This window comes from Ciconia boyciana, chromosome 3 (genome assembly GCF_034638445.1).
Source record: "Ciconia boyciana chromosome 3, ASM3463844v1, whole genome shotgun sequence".
Lineage (NCBI taxonomy): Eukaryota > Metazoa > Chordata > Aves > Ciconiiformes > Ciconiidae > Ciconia > Ciconia boyciana.
In genome coordinates this window covers 124,438,484-124,460,703 of record NC_132936.1, presented here as the reverse complement: position 1 = coordinate 124,460,703, position 22,220 = coordinate 124,438,484, and the positions used below count along the sequence as shown (strand labels likewise).

General features: G+C 40.2%; 1 protein-coding gene across 2 annotated transcripts; it reads left to right on the top strand.

The window, feature by feature from the left end:
- The first annotated feature begins 687 nt into the window (after positions 1-687).
- Positions 688-21,176, top strand: PAPOLG (poly(A) polymerase gamma). Of its 2 annotated transcripts, XM_072857499.1 has the most exons (22): positions 688-784; positions 4,114-4,272; positions 4,345-4,411; positions 5,063-5,144; positions 5,228-5,337; positions 6,535-6,588; positions 7,717-7,828; positions 8,457-8,546; positions 9,174-9,312; positions 9,466-9,538; positions 9,622-9,742; positions 10,057-10,141; positions 10,542-10,595; positions 12,963-13,082; positions 13,414-13,523; positions 15,872-15,993; positions 16,090-16,259; positions 17,171-17,268; positions 17,345-17,583; positions 18,488-18,559; positions 19,166-19,222; positions 20,062-21,176. In XM_072857499.1, the coding sequence occupies exons 1-22, from the start codon at positions 768-770 to the stop codon at positions 20,158-20,160; spliced, it is 2,250 nt and encodes a 749-aa protein (XP_072713600.1). In that variant the 5' UTR covers positions 688-767; the 3' UTR covers positions 20,161-21,176. The 2 variants fall into 2 exon arrangements, with proteins under 2 accessions (XP_072713600.1, XP_072713601.1); XM_072857500.1 differs by lacking the exons at positions 9,466-9,538; positions 9,622-9,742; positions 10,057-10,141; ... (8 more) ...; positions 19,166-19,222; positions 20,062-21,176 and having other exon boundaries at positions 9,174-9,316.
- The last annotated feature ends 1,044 nt before the right edge of the window (positions 21,177-22,220 follow it).

The following is a 22,220-nucleotide window of genomic DNA, read 5'->3' as shown; positions in this document are numbered from 1 at the left end:
CACCGTTCCCGTGGTACGCCAGCCCACTCACCAGTGGGTCCCGCCCCGTGGGGAGCTCGGCTCTCCCGCGCTGCAAGGGGGTCTGTCAGCGCCTCACTCCCCGCGCAAAGGTCCCGGTGGGGCAGCGGCCGATCGAGGAGAGTTTCCCCCAGCTTCCAAGCGGGACGGCGGGTGGCAGAAATGCGAGGAGCATCTTCGCGATGTCCTGAAGGTAAGACATCCGCTCCCCCGGCCGGGAGCGGGAGGCAGCCTTCCCCTCTCCACACAGCCTCTCCTCAGGGGCGATCCCGCCCCACCCACCCCGCCCCGCCGCCCGCCTAGCCGGAGCCACCGCAGCGTGCCTCACCTCACCTGCCTCACCTGCCCAACTCCTCCCTCCTGCGAGGAGAAGAGCAGCTCGTGCGTGTCCCGGTTTGGGCAACGGGGAATATCCGCCCCGCTGCGGGAGCGTCCCAGCCCGTTTCGCCACCGGCCTGTCAAGCGAGCGCGGGCCCGCGGGCCCCGTGAGGAGAGGGGCGGGAGGCGCGGGGGTTCCGCCTTAGCCTCGCGCCGCCAACAGCCGCCAGGGGGCGCCGGGCGACAGAGGCGGCGAGGGCGCGGCCTCCCCGCTAAGCCCCACCTCGCCGGGTGCGCTCCCCCGCCCCATTGGCTGAGCGCCGCAGTGGCCGTCGGGAAGGAGGCGGTGGCGGCGGGCCGGGTAGAAGGGGCGCGAGCCGTTGGGCGGCAGCTGCGGGCTGGGCTGGGCTGGGCGCCGCGTTGTGTGCGCCATGAAGGAGACGTGCGGGTGAGGCGGCCCCGGCCCCCTCCTCCTTCCCCCGTGTCTCCCTGAGGGGGTCTTCCCCCCGCAGCCCCCTGAGGGGCCTGGCAGGGCGGGAGGCTGTGGGCCTCGGTGGGGAGGGGCGGCGACGAGGGGGGAATCTCCCTCCCGTCAGGGAAAACTCTTCTTTAAAATAAATGATAAACCTTTTCCGTGTGAAAGCAGGGAGTGTGGGCACGGGTTAAGGGCTCTGTGGGGTTAGCCCCGGTTGCCGGAGCCTCTGGTTTTGGTGTAGTTTGCCGAAGTTCTATGTGTCTTTGTGTTGTCGCCGTCACCTAGTAACGGCGTGGCTGGCCGCAGGCTGCCGGCGGGGAGAGTTGGCGCTGGTCTCGGGCTGCGTACCCGGCTCAAACGTGGGGAAAAAGTGGCTTTTTCTAAATGCTGCCGTCAAGAACAAGGTGCTTTAACTTGTCAGCAGGCGTCTGCAGGCTTTTTTTTTTTTAGCACGAGTTTGTGTGATAGGAACGAAGGGTGCAGCTAGTGTTATTTCAGCGAAGGTGACAGGGTTGGGGGTTGTTTGGGTTTGGTTTGGGTTTTTTTTCTTGTTTTATTTTGTGTTATCAATTCTGGTGGTTTAGGAGCTGATTTCCAGTCATTCCCTCTCCCAAGTGGTGAGGGTGGAAGAGGCTGGAGTGATAAATCTCAAGGCAAGCTGGCCTCCTGGGTCGGAGAAATGCATTTGCAGGGCACGCTTATGCACTGCGCTGGTGGCCGAAGGCAGCTCCCTGAGCTGTCGCAGTGTTAACTTACCCCTTGTCGCTCAGAGCGTGCAGGAGAAATGGCTTTGCAGCTTTGTGGAGCTATAAATAAGTGACAAAACCTGGAACAAATCAAGTTAACTTCTTGTATAAAATTAGGATCTATCAGAAGAGAAATATGTTGGAGCTGTCCACTGTGGTGGACAAATCATAGCAAGAGTTGGCAAAATATGAAACTGCAGCGGACTTCTCATTTAAACAGAAGGCTGATGGATGAATAGGTAGTATGCCATGTATGCTACTGCATCTCTTAAGGTCCCTTCTTTGTATATGGCTGGCAGTCTGGTACACTTGAGAGGGAGAGAAGTAAATTTTTTTTTTATTATTCTAAAAGGGGAACAAATTGTATTGGGCATAAGTCACTCTTTCAATAAAACTTTCCAAGTGCTATTTTCCTCAACTTTTAAGTTGTGAGATCGAACTTCCAGTAATACGTGCAAGCAACTGAAAAATATCTATTATTGACTAAAAGAATTTGATATTAATAACATCTGATATGTTTAATTGATACTGTCCTTTATGTGGGTCTCTAATTACGGTCTCCGTAGAAAGAATGGGGCAATGAAAGGCAGATGGTGGCCTTCTGTACACTGGAAAGATCCTGAATGCTAGCAAAGTCTAAAACCCATTCTTGTTTCAGGCAAACTTTCTGAAGTGCAAGTTGTACGATGCAAGTAATATGTAAAACGTAGGAAGCTGCTGTTGTAGGTGTTTTGATTAAGATGTAATGCATAGCAATTAAACATGGGCTTTCCTTCTGTATTTGTTATGAAAATGATATCATAAGAAGGAAAATATTCGTTATGAATATTTTTACGTATGAAGCAGAAGTCGACGATGCCTATAAACAAGGCAAATTAGGTTAAGGCCTAGTTACGCTTGTAAGTAAACAGCCATTCTGACTGAGGAGACTAGTTGATAGGACTACAGTCCTAATACCCCCCCAGCTTTTTGGAAAACACATAGAAGAAAGTTTGAAAAATGAGTTCATAGAGAGGAGGAGGGAAAAAACCCCACTAGATGACTAAAAGCTATGTCTGTTGTTGGATAAGGCTACTCTGAGAGAGAGAAATCCATCTTCCTTCAATGGAAAAGTCAAGGCAACAATTAGAAATGAGGAGCTGTCATAAACTTTTTGGGTTTTTAATGAAACGTTGAAGCTGTCCTTTGAGCATTTCCTAATCGCATTCCAGCCGAAATGGGTCAGATACCTTCAATAGTTATAAGCATCTCTTGACTAACCCAGCTAATATTTGCAGTTGTCCATATGTGAAGTTAGAAAAATATCCAGTTGGAATAATGGCATAATTAATCCCTTTAGCCTTGGGGTCTGGATATGGACTCTTTGACAAGCATGATGAGTTGTATAGACCTCTTAATGTGTCTCCCCTTTTTGCTACTAGTGCTTCTGTCGAGACCCTTGATCCATTAAGTACAGTTCTTACCTCCTGTCCCACTCCTTTCTCTCCTCGTTTCAGCTGGTAATGCAAAGTAGGGCGTTTCCTCCATTTTTCCCTTTCTAAAGCAAGGGTTCTATGGTGTAAAAAAAAAAAAGCTAATGCTGCCTTTAATTTAATGTTGTCCTGCCATGTCAGTCCTGTGCTGCTTCTGATTGCAAATAAGTCTAAACACACAGGACAAGCGGAGGGTTGGAGGTGGAAATTATGCCTTGCTGTAATTGGAGTCCCAGGGGTAGTAACCTTGTGGGCCTCCAAACCCAGGTGCCTGGTGTCCTGCTCGGCCTAACTGGGCAGTGAGCTAGCTAAGCCAGATTTGAGCACCCTCTACAAACAGAGCTTAGTGCTGCTTTGTACGCTGACATACATCTCTTAGATTTAGATGAAACGGGTGCATGTACAGCTAAGCCTCTGAACTATAAAAATTGAACACTGTGTTAAGAGCACAAGGCTCTCCTAGCAACATTAGCTGCAGATTGGTTGATGTTTTCATTCATACTCTTCCATAAACAAAACCAAGATAATACTGAATTTACTGTATCAACTCTGTTTAACAGACCACTTCATTATATGTCCTTCCTCTACAATCAAGTATAATGCCCTTCCAGAATCGCTAGAAGCACAGCAAATACATTTACCTAAAATAAGCCAGTGTTAAATTGTCGTCTTTAATGTTAGCAGGAAGCTGATGGGAATATCCTTAAATCAAAACTGATACGAAACGGAAATATGTCTAAAACTTCTGCTGTATGTAGTGTCACCCTTAGTGGATTTCAAACCTTTTTGTTTCCTGGTGATCAGTTCTAACTGTCTAGAGCACTGCAAATAAGTTGTATTAAGATGGTAGCAACTTGCATTTTGTCTTATATGCACAAATTTTTTTTTTAAAAAGTAGTTGTGACTTCTAAGTTAGGTCAAATTATCTAAAAATCATAAGCAGGATTTTTTTTCTCATTTATGTGAACGCTGGGTAAAAGAGCAGAAGTTGAGTTGAAAACCTGTAAGTTCAAGGGTGTGTTCCAGTAAGTTTGTTTTTTTTTTTTCTTCTGTGAAGTCTTCAGTATTTTATTTTCTCCCACAGTACTTCTAGGCTGCAGAACCAGCCTCAAAGGCACTATGGAATTACCTCTCCAATTAGCTTGGCTCCTCCTAAGGATATAGATCGCATTCATACTCAGAAGCTAGTTGAAGCAATGAAGCCATTTGGGGTGTTTGAAGATGAGGAAGAACTGAATCACAGGTATAACAAGACTAAAATTTGTTGACCTCTTGGGGTTTTTTAGGGCAAACTTAATGTGAGTTTTCTTTACAGACTGGTTGTTCTTGGTAAACTGAATAACTTGGTCAAAGAATGGATTTCGGAGCTTGGTGAGAGCAAGGTAAGGATTTTTTTAGATGTTCTTATCATAACAGCTGAAGCCTTTTTATTTCTTCTAAAGGCTGTACTACTAGGATTTATGCTAAAGTTCAACTTTTAACTTTCTTAAGCATCAAGTAGAGCTATAGTAACAACCATTGAAATAAGGTATAAAAGATACTTCAAATCAAGATCTTGAAGTCTTTGGGGCACTGAATAAATTTGTGAAGTGGCCCTGTCAGTTGACTTGTAGCAGTTAACAAAGCTGAAACAGTGTATTGTGGGGTGAGATAGATGGTAAATGGGCACTAATCTTGCCCCAAACAGCCTACAGCACTCAGTCTAGTTTGAAATTATTACACGAGGCTTTGCCTCTTGTATAGCTCTTAGATTGTGTTAATTTATGTGTCTCTGCTGCAGGGAAGACTAATAATAGGTCTTAATTTGTGTAAATTAATGAAAGGACTGCTACATTACTAATCCTTTTTTTTTTTTTGAGTTGCAAGTGCTCACTTGAGAAAAAACAGTATCAGTCTAAGACTAACAGTACAGGAGTGAGAAGGCATTGTTTATGGAGGCTGTTGTAGTCTAAATAACTTGTATGGTAGTTAAACTTGCACATAGGTTAATGTGTATCTTGTATTCTAAAGTGAACTCTCTCTTCTACCCACAGAATCTTCCCCGTTCAGCAGTAGCGAATGTTGGTGGCAAAATATTTACATTTGGTTCTTACAGGCTTGGAGTACACACTAAAGGTAGAACTTTAATTGTCTGGTCATAGTTCTAATGTTTGACAGTGACTTCCAACAGTAACAGAAGAAATGGAATCTCTTTGCAGGTGCTGACATCGATGCTGTTTGTGTTGCTCCTAGACATGTGGAAAGATCGGATTTTTTTCAGTCATTCTTTGAAAAACTAAAACATCAGGAGGAAATAAAAAATCTAAGAGTGAGTAAGCGCTTTCCTGGATAGATTGTGCAAATTCTACAATAAGAATATGCATGTTAAAGACTCATATTGGTAGTGAATGTCTTACAAGCCAAAATAAAAAATTGTTTCTGAGCACCTTCTAAAATACTATTTTATGCAGCATGAAAATGTTGAAGTCAAGCTTTTGGTTCCTTTCCCCAATGACTGTACATCACATAAGAATCTTTGTGGTACACTTCTACCCCACCCATGGTTTGGGAATGAGTCAGCTGTATCAAAAAGCAAGGTTGTCCCTAGGAGTCTTGCTTTAGTCATAGGTGTAGTAAGGGGCTTGGAAATAAGGTAATTGCATGCAGGAAGAGGAAGGGGCAGCCTGAAAAGGAAGGAAGTTGAATGTGATGTGGAAAGGCTTCTGTCAGTACTTTTGCCATGGAGTTCCTCTCGATGTACTTTAGGACCTCTAATTCATTCGTCTCTGGTCATGTTCCTCTCTGGCTGCTCAGCCTGAGACTTTGCGGAAGGGATGCACACTGTCAGCTTTACTTAAAGTTAATAGGAGCTGTGCTGTGAACATACAAAACTGCTTTGTAAAATCACCCTCAGGTGTATATGTTGTGTACCTTGCATGTAAACTGCACTCCTGAGAAGTGTTTCTCTTAGTCTAATCTTCCTCATGCAGACATTTTGAAAGACTTCATATGCATAGCTAATGAGCCTTCATTTAAGATGACTGTCACCTGCAAACCGACTCACAGTGGGCTGCTTTACAGTTCTAACAAGTGGTCTACAAAATTGAAAACTGTCCCATAAGGTAGCTGATAGCATCTCAGGCATGGTAGAAAATAAAAATACAGGAGACTAGTGCGCACCGTCAAATGTGGACAGAATTCTTTAGATTTCTCTGGATGTTAGCAGGTGGGAAGATAGCTACAGAAACCTCTTGCTTATCTTCCTCACTACCAAGGTAAGTGCCTTATAACCACTGGTACTGATGGCTCATTGTGCAGCGTTTGTTCATTACAATACGTGATCAGCTGTAGTGATAGTACTGTATTAGTACTATACTGCTTGCAGCTTATTAGCAATTCTTTTGATTCAGAAGCAACTCAGTCTTTATACTGAGTAGTTTAGCAGTGTAAATCCTGTATAATATTTTAGGAAAAACATTAAAGTAGCAGAAGATGTTTTCTTACCTGGTTATCCTCTCCTTCACAGGCAGTTGAAGATGCATATGTGCCAGTTGTCAAATTTGAGTTTGATGGCATTGAGGTAAGCACTTTGTGTTTTTTTTCTTTTTTTCTTTAAGTGAGTAAATTTTTCTTCTTGTTTTGGAATACGATACCTTTTCCAGGGACCTGTGACTGTGCTATTTCAGAAGGTTATTGGTATCCTAAAGTATATTTAGGAAACTGTAATTGAACAGCTGGACCACAACCTATTCCAGGAGAACACATTGTAGTAGAATGGGAGCTTATAGGAAAATAAGCCCCTAGGAAGCCTGGCAGGCATGGGAACATCAGGGACATCTTTTTCTAAACCTGCCAGGGTAGACTACTTGAATAGCATTTATCTCACAAGGGTAGTGCAGAGGGGAAGTAGAGGCAGTGTCCTGGCTAACTCTTCTTAGCTCTGACAAGCTAGCTTTCTATAAAGGGCTGCATATAGTGTAGTTCCATGTATGAATCGTGTGAGCAGACTAAATGTTTTGTTGCAAATCAAAAATGAAGAGGTTATGAGACAAACAATGTGGAAAACGAAAAGTAGTTATTTGTCTCCTGCCTAGGTTTGTCAGCTGCAGGAATCCTTGTATCTTGAATAGATCTTATACAGCGAATAGAGACCTGTATGCTGTAGTAGCTAAGCGAGTTACTGCTTGGTATCACTATCATGAAGACACTTATTCAGTGACCTTTTTGTGGCCTTTATCTAGTACAGACATTCACAGAATAATTTTCTTGCCTCAGACTGTACTAAAAAACAGATACTTCAGGATAGAAAGGGCTTAGTGCATAAAGAAAATGTTCTCTCCTTCGCTGAAGTATAGTTGAAGTGATTGAACTTATGTCTTAATTCTATGATGAACTCTAAGTTGCCTTTTAATAGAAATTCTAAGTTTAGAGTATCTTTTCAACTTAAAAAAAACCCTTTCCTTTCCCTAGCTTAGAAAGGGGGGATGCAATGAAGGTTTAGTGAATAAAATGTGGAACTTCCAGCAATTTTCTTGAGCTTTCTGTCAAATAAATCTCTTGAGATGTATCTATAGTCCCATAATTCTAAATATAAATGTTAACCGCTCTTTTTAGCCTTGTCTAACTGTGTGTGTCCCCCCCACTAGTGTGCTGTTTGCAAACAGTGTGGCATTCTAAGTCGTAGTTGGCACTTTTTTTTTCTCTTAAGATTGATCTTGTGTTTGCAAGACTGTCTGTGCAAACTGTTTCTGATAATCTTGATCTCGGAGATGACTCGCGTCTGAGAAGCCTGGATATAAGATGTATACGGAGCTTAAATGGTAAGCGTATTTACACATCTTGAAAAAGAAAGTGTTACTAAAATTGGTATAGAGTGCACATTACACAACCCAAGTTTCTGTACAAGATGCAGAAACTGATCTCCTGTATACTTGAGATCTGAGGAGGTGGCAAGTGGGCTTAAATTTAGATGTTTCAAGGAGTTGTGTGTTTACATAGACCTGTACCTCATGTTTCTTTGATCAGGGTGTGTGCATTGTTCCAGTTTGCCACAGAAACTGCTTCAGATGAATAGGTAGAGCACTTGATAGAGAAGAATGTGTGGTAGTTCATATTTAAAAAAAAAAAAATATTTAAAATACCTGAAGCCTAACTTGCTCACAATTTAACACTGGCTGTTGAAAGAAACCTAGCTTTTGGAATCCTGTAGAAAGGCCTTATTAAAAATTGTTGGCTCTAGTCTAAACTATAAAAAAAGCTGTTGAGGGCACCAGTTACCTGAAGTGATACTGAATGTTATATATGATCTCTAAATTTTAAGGTAATGCAAAGCAAGTAATCCAAACTTGTTTTCATAGACTTGAATGTTAAACTGTAAGCTATTGATCCAGTATAGCATAAAACTGATTTGTACCTGTTACTAGGAGCTTCTGTACTTTTTTCTCACAGGCTGCAGAGTTACTGATGAAATACTACATCTAGTGCCAAATAAAGAGAACTTCCGGCTCACGCTCCGTGCAATTAAACTATGGGCAAAAAGTGAGTAATGTGATTGTTCGTGATCTTTAAACTTTTCAGAGGCACCTCAGGCTGAAAAAAATAAGACCATTAGAAGTATTTCAGCTTTGGATAGCTGTTTAAATGGCAGTTTTTAAACTAAAAATGGTTTTAGTTTAGATTCAAGGTCTGTCCATGTGGTAGATTCTGTGTGTTTTTAATGGGGGTAGAGTGGGGAGGAGAGGGCAGTGCCTACAAGACAAGGTGCTGCATTGCTTATCAGGAACCTGACTACAAATGATAAAAAGGCTAAGTTAAATATAAAAGCTTGCTACATAAGGAATAAGAAAGTACCGTTTGCGCTTGTGGCTAGCACAAGCGCTAGAAGAATGGCAGAACTTTTTTCTTAAGGGAAGTTGGAGTGAAGCAGTAGCTGCAGCAGTGTAGGTAAATTTCAGGGTAGCAGTATTTTGCGAGTGGAGTGGTAATTATTCTCTTTCTCATCACTGTAAGGACCAACGCTTTGACCTCATAGCACTGCAAAAATAACTGACTTTGAGGCTGAAGTGTACTAAGTATTCTATAGATTGTGAAGTTGGTGCTGTAAATTTGAAGGAATGTACCTGGATATTGAAAGACTACAGGGTAACTACAGTGTATCCCTTCTAGGACGTGGCATTTACTCCAACATGCTGGGATTTCTTGGTGGGGTTTCCTGGGCAATGCTAGTAGCAAGGACATGTCAACTCTATCCAAATGCTTTGGCTTCTACTCTTGTTAACAAGTTCTTCTTGGTTTTTTCAAAATGGTAAGAGCTATTGTTTATTTTAATTTGCATAACAAAGTAACACTTCTAGAGCCAGTTCTTTATATAAGATTTAAATTGATAATGCTCAATCCTACCCTGAATTACATGGCAGAGTTTTAAACAGACAGTTAGTTACTGGCTTTTCTTATATAGGGAATGGCCAAATCCTGTATTGCTGAAACAACCTGAAGAGAGCAATCTTAATTTACCAGTGTGGGACCCTAGGGTATGTAGAAATTGAATTCGGAAGCCTTTAAACTTTCCTCTAACCTAAACTGATGTTAAAGCGAGATTGTTTTAACATCACAGGTGAACCCATCGGACCGATACCACGTAATGCCAATCATCACCCCAGCCTACCCACAGCAGAACTCTACATACAATGTGTCTACATCAACGCGAGCGGTAATGATAGAGGAGTTCAAACATGGTAAAGTTCTTTCCATGCTTATTAACTGATTGAAAAGTATAATTCTTGCTGTATGAAACCACATTATCTGAATTGGTTATATTCCGCAAGGTGTTCTGCCCTTTAGGTAGAATAGGTCTCTGGGAAGTACGCCTGTTGCAGGCAAGAAGGGACCAGTTTTACAATGAACTGTAGTAGTAGACCTGCATTGTGTCAAGGGAATTCCTGCTTTTTGATCTGTGAATTACTGTTCAAAACCTTTATCTTGTAATGTTTATATCGTGCTCTGCTAGTCTTAAACAAAATGGTAATAAGGTGTTCTACCTTAATTGTAGGTCTTACAGTTACAAATGAGATTCTCCAAGGAAAATCAGACTGGTCAAAGCTCTTTGAACCACTGAACTTCTTTCAGAAGTACAAGTACGTATGAAATCTGTTGTCTGAACTTAAAACTCACTATGCTAACCAGTAAGTAAATAATTTAAATTTGCAGTCTAGATAGAAGATGGCATTAATGATTGTGTTTTCAGAAACTGGAGGTCATCATATGAATTTTGGTAAGGATAAGTATAGGGAAGACAGAAAAACTGTATGTGTTACGCCACTGACACTGTTTCTATTAGAAAAAATAAACTATGATATGTAGAATACAGCAGTATGCAATGCTAAAGGATGTAATCAGTTTTTCTTCAGTTAATACTGTGCTGAATATGGGATATCATCTGTCCTGTCTGGAAGTAATCTTCTATACACTTAAGGCAGTTTTGGTTTCACTTGAAGGAAGATAAAGTCCTGAGCTAGTATATTCCTTTTCTTCTAGACATTATATTGTGCTGACTGCTAGTGCTGTTACTGAAGAACATCACTTAAAGTGGTAAGTCTTGCTTTAAATGTGGGTTCAGTGCAGAATTGAAACTCAATTCAATGTTGCGCTTTAATTTTAAACTGTGCAACTAGGCATGGAATACAGTACCAAGTAGAGAGTTCATCAGCAAAATTAAAAGCTTTCTTGTGCATGGAAGTTGACATAAATCTTGGTGTTTAAGAAGTTAACCTAAAGATCGGAGTCATGATGAGAAGGAACAAAGAGGGTTAGTGTGCATGAAGGTCAGATGCTCTGCGTCATCTGGAGAAGCAGATGCAAGGAGTGCTTACCCACCACTGCTTCAGTTAGGAAGATGTTCCTTGTTGCAGAGACTGAAGCAAACGGGGATTACGTGATGTAATCAGATGTGTAATGGACACTGGAGAGCTACATCTTTTACTGACTTATAGAGAAGTGGTCTCCAAACTTTTTGGGGAAAAAAAAATATTTTGAACAGCAAAAAAAAATTTTGAACACATACTTGCAATATATATCTACTTATTTACAAGTTACATACACATTACTGAAGTTCTAATATTTTCTTCCTGGACCCCAATGGATTGTCTTGTGCACCCCCTGCGGTACACATGCCCCCACTTTGAAGACCACTGTTCTAGAACCTTCGAAGACTTGGTTTCATAACTTTTTTTTTAGTGGATGTAATACTTAATTTAGGACTAGATTGCACTCAATGCTAAGTTGCTCTGGTTATGTAGTCAGCCTATTCCTGAGCTTACTTTTCTCCAGTGAAGTGACACAAGGCTGTTTAATCTGGGTGAAACCTGACAGTCTGCGCAGAGCATCTGAATGCTGATAAATTGTATTGACGAAGTTTTAGTCTAGTAGTGTGCTCAGACATCTTGTGTTTAGTGCTGAAAATGATCACTTCAGCACTCTTGGTAGTGGATAGGTAAATTGCAGGAGAGCTGATCTACTTGGTGAAACTTAATGTGAGAACCACCTCAATTGTAGTTAGAGGAAATGACCGCTTATGACATGATATTTGTCATTGTCTCAAGGGAGATATGGCAATAATAGCTTGTTTAACCTATGTGAATGTGCTGTGAATCTTGAAATAAGGGGAAATGGTGAGGAATTAAGTTACTGTAATGTGTGTGTCGTTCTTAACTTTGCAATGGTATTCTCTGTTAAGAAATGAGTACTTTGCCTGCTTTGCTCAAGTAAGCAAGCAAAAGAGCTCTGTGTAACAGACCCTTGTTCTGAGGGCGCCTTGGTTATACTTCAAAGTTTGGCTTGCGCTTTAAGGCAAATAACTTAATTCTTGTGCTATCTCTAAAAGACAGCTTCCTTAATGTTTAAAAATGGCTCTAACAGGTAGTACCTTTTACCTGAACTTTCTAATACGTTCAGTTGAAAATTGTATTGGCTTGATGTCAGCTTGATGTCAGTCACAGTTACGTATACAACAAGGACTTATGGGCAGAGGGCTGAGAGACAGATAACTTTTAATGTGAAATGTTTTTAAGTGAACAAAGCTTATTGTATCTCTCAATAAAGATGAGGAAAGTTCTGGCTCCAGTAAAAGCTGATGTTTTTGCAGTGACGGAAATGGAGGCAAATGGGGCTTAGTTTTGCATCTGGGAAAACTAAAAAGCAGAAGATAAACTTGCTTCAGTTTGTCTGCTACAAGAACAACTTTAGTTCAACTCTTGCATGGATTTGGGAATAGATAGCATGTCTCTGTTGTTCATCAACATACGATACTTTGGAAGAATGTACAGATTTCTGACTGCTTTCAAAGTTAGCAGTGTTTTAGGTAAAAGGGTAAAATGCCAGTACTTGATTTAAAGGAAAAGTCTTTGTGGTCATGATTTATTTCTAGGGTAAGTTTCTGATGAGACTGTGACTAGATCATTTGCTTATTAAAGGAACTGTATTTTTCAATTTGGCTAGAAGAGGGTAAACTCTTTTCAGTGATCAATCTGCAGGAAGAATTGCATCTTTACTCAGGTGTAATTGAACAGTTGTGCTTGAGCCTTTTCTAAACTGCTCTTCTCCTTGATCTTTGGGGTAAAAAGGAGTTTTGCTGCACTTCAAAATGCAGCCAGAGGGGCTGGGATCTGCTTCTTGCTGATATTTTCATCATGGGCTATAGGTTGAAGTGTTGTATCTGAACTGTTAAGAGTACAAGTTAAACTTATTTACCCCGGTCTTTGGAACCTTTAAAGCTCAAATGTCACTGGAATCATCTCAAATTACAGTGTGTGTGAGAGAAAAGTCTAGAATCTGCTCAGCTGAATGAAACTTGCTACTTTTTGATTTGTGTGTTTTCGTATTTGCATTGTATTATAAAAAGGCATATAACTACGTGCTGAATGCAGTTAGAAATGAGGAAATATCTCTGGTTCTTATTAGGATTGGCCTTGTCGAATCTAAAATTCGTGTGCTGGTTGGAAGCTTGGAGAGGAATGAATTTATAACTATTGCACATGTAAAGCCACAGTCTTTCCCTGGCAACCAAGATCTCCGTAAACAGTGAGTTTCGCTATTTTTTCTGAAATAGTTTGGTCAATGTATTGTAACTTGTTTATACTCATTCACCTCAGCTCACCTGTGAGAGATGTTCAGTTACATACCTACTGTTTTGTAGGTACAAGCTCTGACAGGCAAGGTTCTGAGCATGTAAGATCTTTTTAAAGAAGGGAGAACTTCAGAGAGAAGTACTCTGAGAACTTAAGCATGGGCTGACTATAATCTTTAACTGCTGTGTACAACTAAACTGTTTTGCTTAATCCCTTCTTGAGAGTAGATACTAGCATCCGAACAACTGTGCATAAATGATAGATTTGTGAATCTGTCTTTTTAGGAGTGGATATGTGTCAATGTGGTTTCTTGGAATCGTATTTAGGAAAGTGGAAAATACAGAAAGTGTTAACATTGACTTAACGTATGTTATACAGTCATTCACAGATACAGGTAAGCCTCTATGTTGCTCTAGTCTTGTAGGGTGTAATTTTTTTATTCTAGTGGCCGTTGCTTCACAAAGTGAATTGTGCTTCCTTCTGGTATTAGGTGTTTCTACAGAGAGCAACATACAGAAGATTAGCTTTAAAAACAGGCTATTTTGACATAGCAAGTCCATCTGGAAACTAAAGTGTGTCCTACAGTCATATACCATATGTGAAATAACAGTTCTGCAGATCATTGTAAACACACTCACAAAGGAACCGCGTTTCATGAAGTGGACAGTCAGATGTGAAGCCAGGAGATGTCCACTTACTGGGTGTAGCTACGCTTGTCACAAACAGTTGTCAGTTGCTGAACTTTGAAAGTGGGCATTAACTGTATCAGGCTCTAAAATAAGTTGTTAATGCCTGTTGACACTATTTTTCCAAAATAACAGTTTGTGTATGATATGATTCCAGAACTTTGAAAGTCAGTGAGTTGTCACACTGTGATTACATGTGGTCTTGTATGTAAACATTCATGTTCATCTTCCGTTATTACTTTTGATAGATGTAAAAATGAAGTAATATTGCAAGGGTTGTGAGATGATGCTAGAATAAAGGGGCTTGCGGGTGAGGAGTCATTTGCAAGTATAGGTCTTTTCCATAATCTGTTTACTTCTTCCCAAGCTGGCTGCTCTTGTGCCCTTCAGAAGTGCATGTGTGCTGTCAGGCTCATGCCTAGCTATCATAATGAAGAACTAAGAAGTAACTAAGGTTACTCTTCTGAAGTGACAAGTGTGTTTGGACAAAGAGTTCTAAACAGTGGGCTCCTTTAAATGTTTGTTTGCACTGATGAAGGGTTTATCCATAGTACCAGCACGAGCTGTGTGTCGTCTTGCTCGGACAACACGAGTAAATGCAGTAAAACCTGAACTTTTTAGCTTATGCTTTGGGATATGAAAAAAGCACAGACAAAATGCATCAAAACTCTTGTCCCAGTTTCAAGCCCGGTGAGGTGACTTCCTCAGACTTGCTCTGTTATCTGTACTGATGCTTGTCTTGTCCGTTACATCCAGTGGCACTGTGTTTCAGTGTAGTGGCAAATGTAAATTATGTCAACAAGGTTTATGTACTAAGAGGCTAGAACTAATGTTAAATCCTTTATTTCTATGCACATACTTTATTAGTATAGCTGTGTGGTCTTAGTTTAGTGAAGCACAGCCTATAGTACGTTTCAGATATAGGATTTGAATCCAGAGAGATTGAACAGAAAAGGTATTCTTGAGAGGTGTGAAATCCTTTGGCAAATGTGGGAGTGACCAGTAGTTATGTGCAAGAAAGCTTTTATCATGTGCCTTGACTTTGAGAGAATGTTTTTTAGAGGGCAAAGGTAAACTTCAAGTTGATGGGCTCAAGAATATAAGGCTCACTGTTCAGAAGGCTTTTGTTAAGTGAACTTGATCTCGCTTTTACATAAAAACATTATTGAATTTGCTTCGAAGCAACTGTTCATATTGGTGGGAACGTTCATATTTGTGCTTCTATTTCACTTCTAGGTCTCCTGTAGAAGGACTTGTAAGCCTTTTTGTTGCATGTCCTTACTTTGATTCCCACTCTGTGTTAGTAAGCTGACTTCCCAGTTATGCTCATGATAGGCCTGTTAGATAAGCTTATCTAAATGTGACTTAATTCTGTAATAACTGCTGTGCTAGTATAGCATTTGCAAGTTGCATAAAAGGCTGTTTGCAGGCAGTTAAGAAAAAACTGTTTAAATTGTAGGGATTCTGATAAGTCAGATGTCCCTAAAATCCGCTCTTACTTTCTTGGACAGATAGAATTTTACCATCTAAACTACTGAGAAGTTATATGATGCTACAGAACTGTTACAAAAAACCACAATCACCACTGTAAATATCAAATAAAAAATTAGTCTGAACCTTGAATAAGGTTTGTCTGGTCTCTCATCAGCTGTGCACATTGGGTTGATTGAGAAGGTCCTCTAGATATATTCTCACCCAGAAACCTAATGGGTAAGGAGTGTTATCTCCTTCAGGTTAAAACCAACTCAGATGTGAGCTGCATGATTAGCAGACCACAGCTGTAACTGAGCACATAAATGCATATTTGAACTTAAACAGCTACTGTGTATCTGGTCTGTACTGGATGCAAAATGGGCACCTTAGGTCACATTCATCTTCTTGAGACTACGTGTGGAGTGCTTGGGTAGCATTTTGTGTTCAGTTAGGCTGGAAACTTGCTCTTCGTTTGGGCTGGACAGACTTAAAGGCTCGCTGTTTCTAAAGATACTGTATGTAACTTTGACAAATACCTAATGCAAACATCGCCACTAAGCTACAACACTAAATTTCATGCTAGTTTACAGGCAGGCTAACAACCTTAATGTGCTAAAGGAAGGTATGAAGATTGAGGCAGCTCATGTGAAGAGAAAGCATCTCCACTACTTTTTGCCTGCAGAAACCTTACAGAAAAGAAAGAAGGTATAATAAAAATTTGGCTCTTCTGGCAATATTTTTTTTTTTCGGCTTTAATAATTACTTGAAGACTTCATTATTTTTTTTTACCTGTTGTTTCAGCAAAGCATGCCAGATATTAGTCAAAATGCTAGTGGACTTCAGTGCAAAAGGACTTCTTCAGATGGAAGCTGTTTGGACAGTTCCAGAGACACGGACGCCAGAACACCATATAATTCCTCTTCATTAAATAAGATATCTAAATTGGACACCTCTACAGCAGAGATAGAAAGGTTAGCACCATAACCTTAGAGCTGTGAAGAAGCTGTTTTTAACTGACTCACAATGTGAATGAGCTCTAGGATTTCTTCTTTGAATCTATGTGGATCGTAAGCATGTGGAGGGCTCTAATGGATTCAGGAACAAAGCTGGCATCTGCTTTGGGCACGTGGGGGGAGACAGGTTAAAGAAATCCTTGAAAAAATTAAAGTACATGAACACATAGGAATGAAGAAGAACTTGATACCAGAGAAATTATTTGGTCTTGAATATAAAACCCCTTAGGTTAGCGTGTAACTTGAAGCCAGAGTATTTTATGTGTAGGTAACAGTTCTTTCTAACAAAGTACTGTTAATGCTGAACAGTATTGAGTTCTAATGGAGTGCTGATCTTGATCATGGAAACACTAGAGCTGCTGCTGACTTAGTGGAACAGTATGAGAACTCTGGCAGTAAAAGTGTCGGTCACTTCCTGGGAAGTCTCTTTGTCCATAAGCTACTTCAGCATAGGAGGAACATGTAATCTCGAGAGTAATAGCCCAATACTACCAAATGTGTAATGCCTGCTGTGTTCAGACTGTTTGGTACTGTAGGAGTAGCGTGCAAAAAACCCCAAAACCTGGGTGCACATATGAGTAGAGCAGACACATTAATTAAAAGCAGCACCGAGTGCTGGGTATACTAAGCTGGAAAACAGTGCCAGTACATAGAGACTCACTAAAGTAAATGCTTAAGTTTAAAGTCGCGGTCTGAAGTTCAGCAAAATGAAGATCTCGTGCTAGACTGCCTGTGAGTTTGTGTCGTTTAGCAGAGCTGTGACAATGAGCTAAGAAGGTAGACGTTTGCCTTGCGTGAACTTTGTGGAAATGAAATATATAGTATTTTACAAGCTAGCATTTTATAACTCTAGTGTCTAACTTTTACAGAAATGCTGTGTGTGAGAGGTCTAATGGCGCTAACAGTAGAGAGAAGATGGCTCATGTAGCTGTGCCTAAGGGACTCTCCATTCCTGTTATTGATCCAAGTATGTATTGAAGTAGTGGGTGGAATGCAGTCTTTAATTTCATGGCCAAACTCTAAAAGCTCAGTGTCTCCTGCAGAAATAGACACTACAGTTGCAATAAGAACATTAGGACCTGCGGTTGGCTACACCATTCCAGGACATGACACAATTTCTCAACTCAGAGCACGTTTTGTCCAAGGACAACATGAATTCAGTGGGACTCCAGTTATGGATCCAAAGAATGCTGCACCGAAACGCCCTTATTCACCGACATCTAAAGGATCTCATTCACCTATATCGGAAGCATGCCCCAAAAAAGCAATCAATGGAGAAAAGGTAAGGAAGGGGGGCTAGGCCAGGGAGGGTTTGAAGTAGTATTAATTATTGAGGTAGAATGAATTAAATAACTGAGAAGAAACACATATATACATGCCAAATGGATGCAGGAATCTAAATTTAAGCATAACAGTTTTACTAGGAAGTAGAGATGAGAAATTGTCTTGGATATAATGTATAGCTATTAAACTCCCCCCCCCCCCCCCCCCAAGATCTGGTGCTAGTGCCTGTTTCTGGTCTGGTGGCAGGGTCTCTAAATATGGCTGTACTTATATATTACTGCATTGACCAATTGCTGAATGAACTGGCTCATTTGGAAGCAGTTCTTAAAACAATTCAGAAACCAATTATCTCAAAATGAAGAGGATATGAATTTTACCAATGTATAGAAGTATGAGCTAATCTTGTTCTGGCAGATGATTTTTGAATGCCTATTGATAGTTTTGCTGCTTTAGAAATCAGCAGCCTACTCAATAGGCTGTCCACTGCTGAAATGACAGTGTGGAGTTGCTTGTTAAATCTTGGGTTTGTGGAAGCTCTAGATTAATGGTTGAATTGTTTTATTGCTATATATAAATCTCCTTAAATAGCTGTTCTTGCAGCTTGACCTCTGATTTGAGGCAGAGGCAAAGAACAACTAGAAAAAACTCAGTTTTGACACTTGTAAAGAATCAACTTGCAGAACTGTTATCTATATTGAATGTTTCACGTACAGATTTCAAGGTTTGGGTAGTAAGACTTTTTGACAGGCTTGAGATTCCTCTGTGGTGATGGTAGTCTTGTCTAAATGTTGTTTTAAGAATGGCCACTAATACGTTTAATGTGTTGACTGGAAGCTGTACCCGAATATGAAGGTAACTTTAGTATAGCAATTATTTTGAGTCTTTGTATTCTGTTCTTCTAGTTAACTGGCCAGGATTCAGCTTTTGAAGATGATGGCAATCCAGAAGATGTCAGGGGAAGATCTGCAGAAAATGTAATTTTGAAGTGGTTATTACTCAGTGGATTAACTGAAAAGCTGAATGGACTGGTCTAGTGCCTAGACTACCTCACACAAATACTCTACACATTTAGTGACGTAAACAAAAATATGCTTTTTAGTTTAACTTATTTCAGTCTTTACTTCCCAAATATTACACCTGTATGACCTATCTTTTAAATGTTACTACTAGATGATTCGGTAGTATCTATCTTCTTGCCGTGCTTGGAATCAGATTTTACTTTTTGTTTTAAACCACTTGATTCACTGATGTAAACTAAAACCGCTATAAAGACTAAAGCGTTTGGCCTCTCAGAAGGAGGATAAAGAGCTCTATATTTAGTGTAGCTTGCTACTGAAGCATAAACTCTTGAGGGCACACCCTCAAATCAAGATGTGGTCTTGTTTGTATAGTGAAGGTTGAAATACCTGAAATGCTGTGTGTGTGCTTACAGGGCTTAAAAAAAAAACAAAACACACGAGGTGGAGGTTGTCAATGCACGTATGTATTTAGTTTTTAAGTATCCTAGCTGCCAGATCTTGCTGTCTCTTAAGTAATGAATTTGACAATACTACCTAATAAATCCCTTCTGGCTTTTTTAGGGTATTCTTGGAGGAAAATCCATGCTGATTCCAGTTATGACCACAACAAGATCACAGGTATTATTTATTGTGCCTTTGTGTTCATAAGTTAAGCAAAACCAGAATTTTCATTTTATGTATGATGACTTAGGTACTATTAATCCCTGTAAACTTGGTGGTTCTAAGCAGTTGGTAAGCTTTTGCCTATCGTGCTTTCACCAAATTGAATAGCTGAATAATAACTTTCCAGGTTTAGTCACAAAAGTGAGGCCAAAGTTTCCAAGTTATTGAACTTGCAAAACCATGTTTCAGTGCACTCACACTGACACAGTTTGTTTCCTGATTTTGCTTTTTTCTTAAGCAAAAAGATCTGTACTCCTTGCAGATCCTTCCACAGGGTTATCTGAGCTCTTATTATCTTAAATACAAGTATACCCATTTCTGTGACAAGACTTGGAAGCTTTGAAGTGTGTAAGTGGCCCTAACTCTTCTGTGTCATGTAAACTGTTGTGAAATTGAGGGTTATAAGACCGGAAGTAATCTGGACAGTAGAGACACTGTTTTCCTGATCCATGGATCTGAGAAGAATGGTAGCTTCCTCTATTAAGCTGTTGAGCAACTTGCAACTTATTTCCCCCCTCAGGAATATAATTATCTCAACTGATGCCAGGGAAGAAGGGGAAAATGTGTGCAGAGGGGGAAAATGCCCTTCCTCTGTACACTGGTTGTAACTAAACAAGTGGTGTGGTGAAAAAAATCCTTCTCCGTAAATACTTAGTTTTAGGCCATACGGTTTTGGCGCATAAAGAATGTTGTTATATTCAGCTAGGAAAGGGTTTATCTGCTGCTACTTCTGAATTAATGAATTTAAAAGTTCCTTTTTTTTTTTCTTTGTGGCATCTTTTTGTGTGTTGTAGAGGCTTTCCAGTAAAGAACTACCAGACTCTTCATCTCCTGTTCCAACAAATAGTATTCGTATTATTAAAAGATCCATCAAACTTACCCTTAATGGGTAACCAGAATTTCTTCAGGTAAAGATGATAATCACTGGAGCGGTCCATATATTATCAACATGTATTGTAGTTACTAACAAAGTATGGAAGGTTACTGTTGCCATACTGCAACTGGCCAGTTAAAATCATGGTCTTATTTTACAGTATTGTTAGATGCTTGCTTCCTTTTGAACTCCTTTTTGCATGTTCTTGTAACAGTTATCCTTATTAGTCTTTTTAAAAGTCTTAACTGTCACTAGCTGAAAGAGCTTTTGAAAAAGCCACAAAAAATCACCTGTCCTGTGAGCTGGGTTCAGAATGTATGTAAACAGGGCTAACTAGTCACTGCAACCACATTCTGGTTTCGAGTGTGTATGAACGTGCTTGTATTCATTTGGGCTTTCCTAGTTCATGTGCATATACTGTTCTTATCTTAAATTATTTTCCCGTTTGGCACATGCGCTCCAGTGCATCTGTCACAATGGTGCTCGGCTTCCTCAGCTAGTAGCTTTCCGCTGTCTAGCACAGCTATGCACTACACAAGTATTGCCTCCCATGGAGGCCCATAAATAATCTATATATTGAAGAAAATGCAGCAGAGGATGCTACCAAGGTATGGCGATAATAGACATGTCCCATGCCATGTTACCTGACGTTTGTCTTAAGACTGCTCCGGCATGAGACTTGAGGGGTTTTTTGTTGTCACTGGATAGTAAAGTGAAACTCGGAACACACAGCTGAAGATGTACTTAAACACTGCAACAGCCGAGGCTGTTGTGACACTACTACCCACCTGCAAGCTGCAGTCTTGAAAGCGACTGGCATGCAGAAAGTGGTTTCAGATAAACCCTGAAAGCTGTTCTAAATGGTTACATGAAAACTTGTAGTAGTCTTAAGTCTGGTTCTGTAAACTGATAACACTGCTTAGCCAGTTAAGTGCATTAGGGTTCCAATTATTTGATGGGTGGGGAGAAATTCTCATTATATGAAACAAATGTTATGCTATCTCTCAATTGTAATTTCTTTATAATTTGGTGTTTTTGTAAATGAAGTTGTATGTTTTTTCCAGAGTATTTTTGTATGTACTGTAAAATACTATCTTCTAAAGAGAAATTTCAAATCTTCAGTCTCTTTTTTTTTTTTAATGCAGATGGGATCTGCTTAAACCTAAACAACTAAACCAAATCTAAGGGGTGGGGGCAGTGCCACAAAAAATGTTCTACAAAATGATGATATGCTAGAGTAAATTTGAAGACACTAGGAACACTGTTTTCCTGCTTCTAGTATTTCCAGGTTTTGAATTAATGCCCTCTGAATAGTGCAGTTTGCAAACTGCATTGACAGTTAAAGCCCCAGTTTGCTATGTGGATGACAGATACCCCTGAATTCTTTTACAATGAGTTGCTTGGCTTAAACAGCAATTCTGAGCTCTGATCATCTTAAGCATCCACCTAAAACCCTAGTGACAAGACCAAAGGGGACTGTAAAGGAGTAAGAGGAGGCATGTATCTTGTAAGGTCTTCATTCTCTAGCGTTCCCCTTACTGCTAGCATTCCAGACTTGTGGAGAAAGCATGACTCTATTTATCACAATATACTTAGGTTTTTTCCTTATTACCTCTGGTTTCCAGCTTGCTTCCAGTGAAATTTATCTCTTAGAAAATTGGCCTTAGTGGGTTTGAGAGGTCTTATTCTTCCCTCTCCCCTCAAAAAGAAACCCCTAAACTTAGATTGCAAGGCTTAGGTTTAGCCACAGGTTAAAATTAAGAAAGGGAACCCATGTTACTGAAGTGGCTTTTAGCAGAACTACACTGTGAGTTTATAAAATAGTTACCTCAGTTTTGTGACCTGTGTTAAAACCATGGTATTTAAATATTGTCAAGTCTATGTACTAGTTACAGTATGTATACAACTTTAGCGCCTGTCCAAGTAAAAATCCATCATGGATTTGAAGGAATTGAAGCTGAAGTAGGTGATAAGATAAACAGCAAAGCAAATACGGAAAGTAAGTGTTTTGTAGTAGTCTACAACCCTGTAATATTACCACGCTTTTAAACAAATTCTTCCACTTGAGTATTCCAAGAC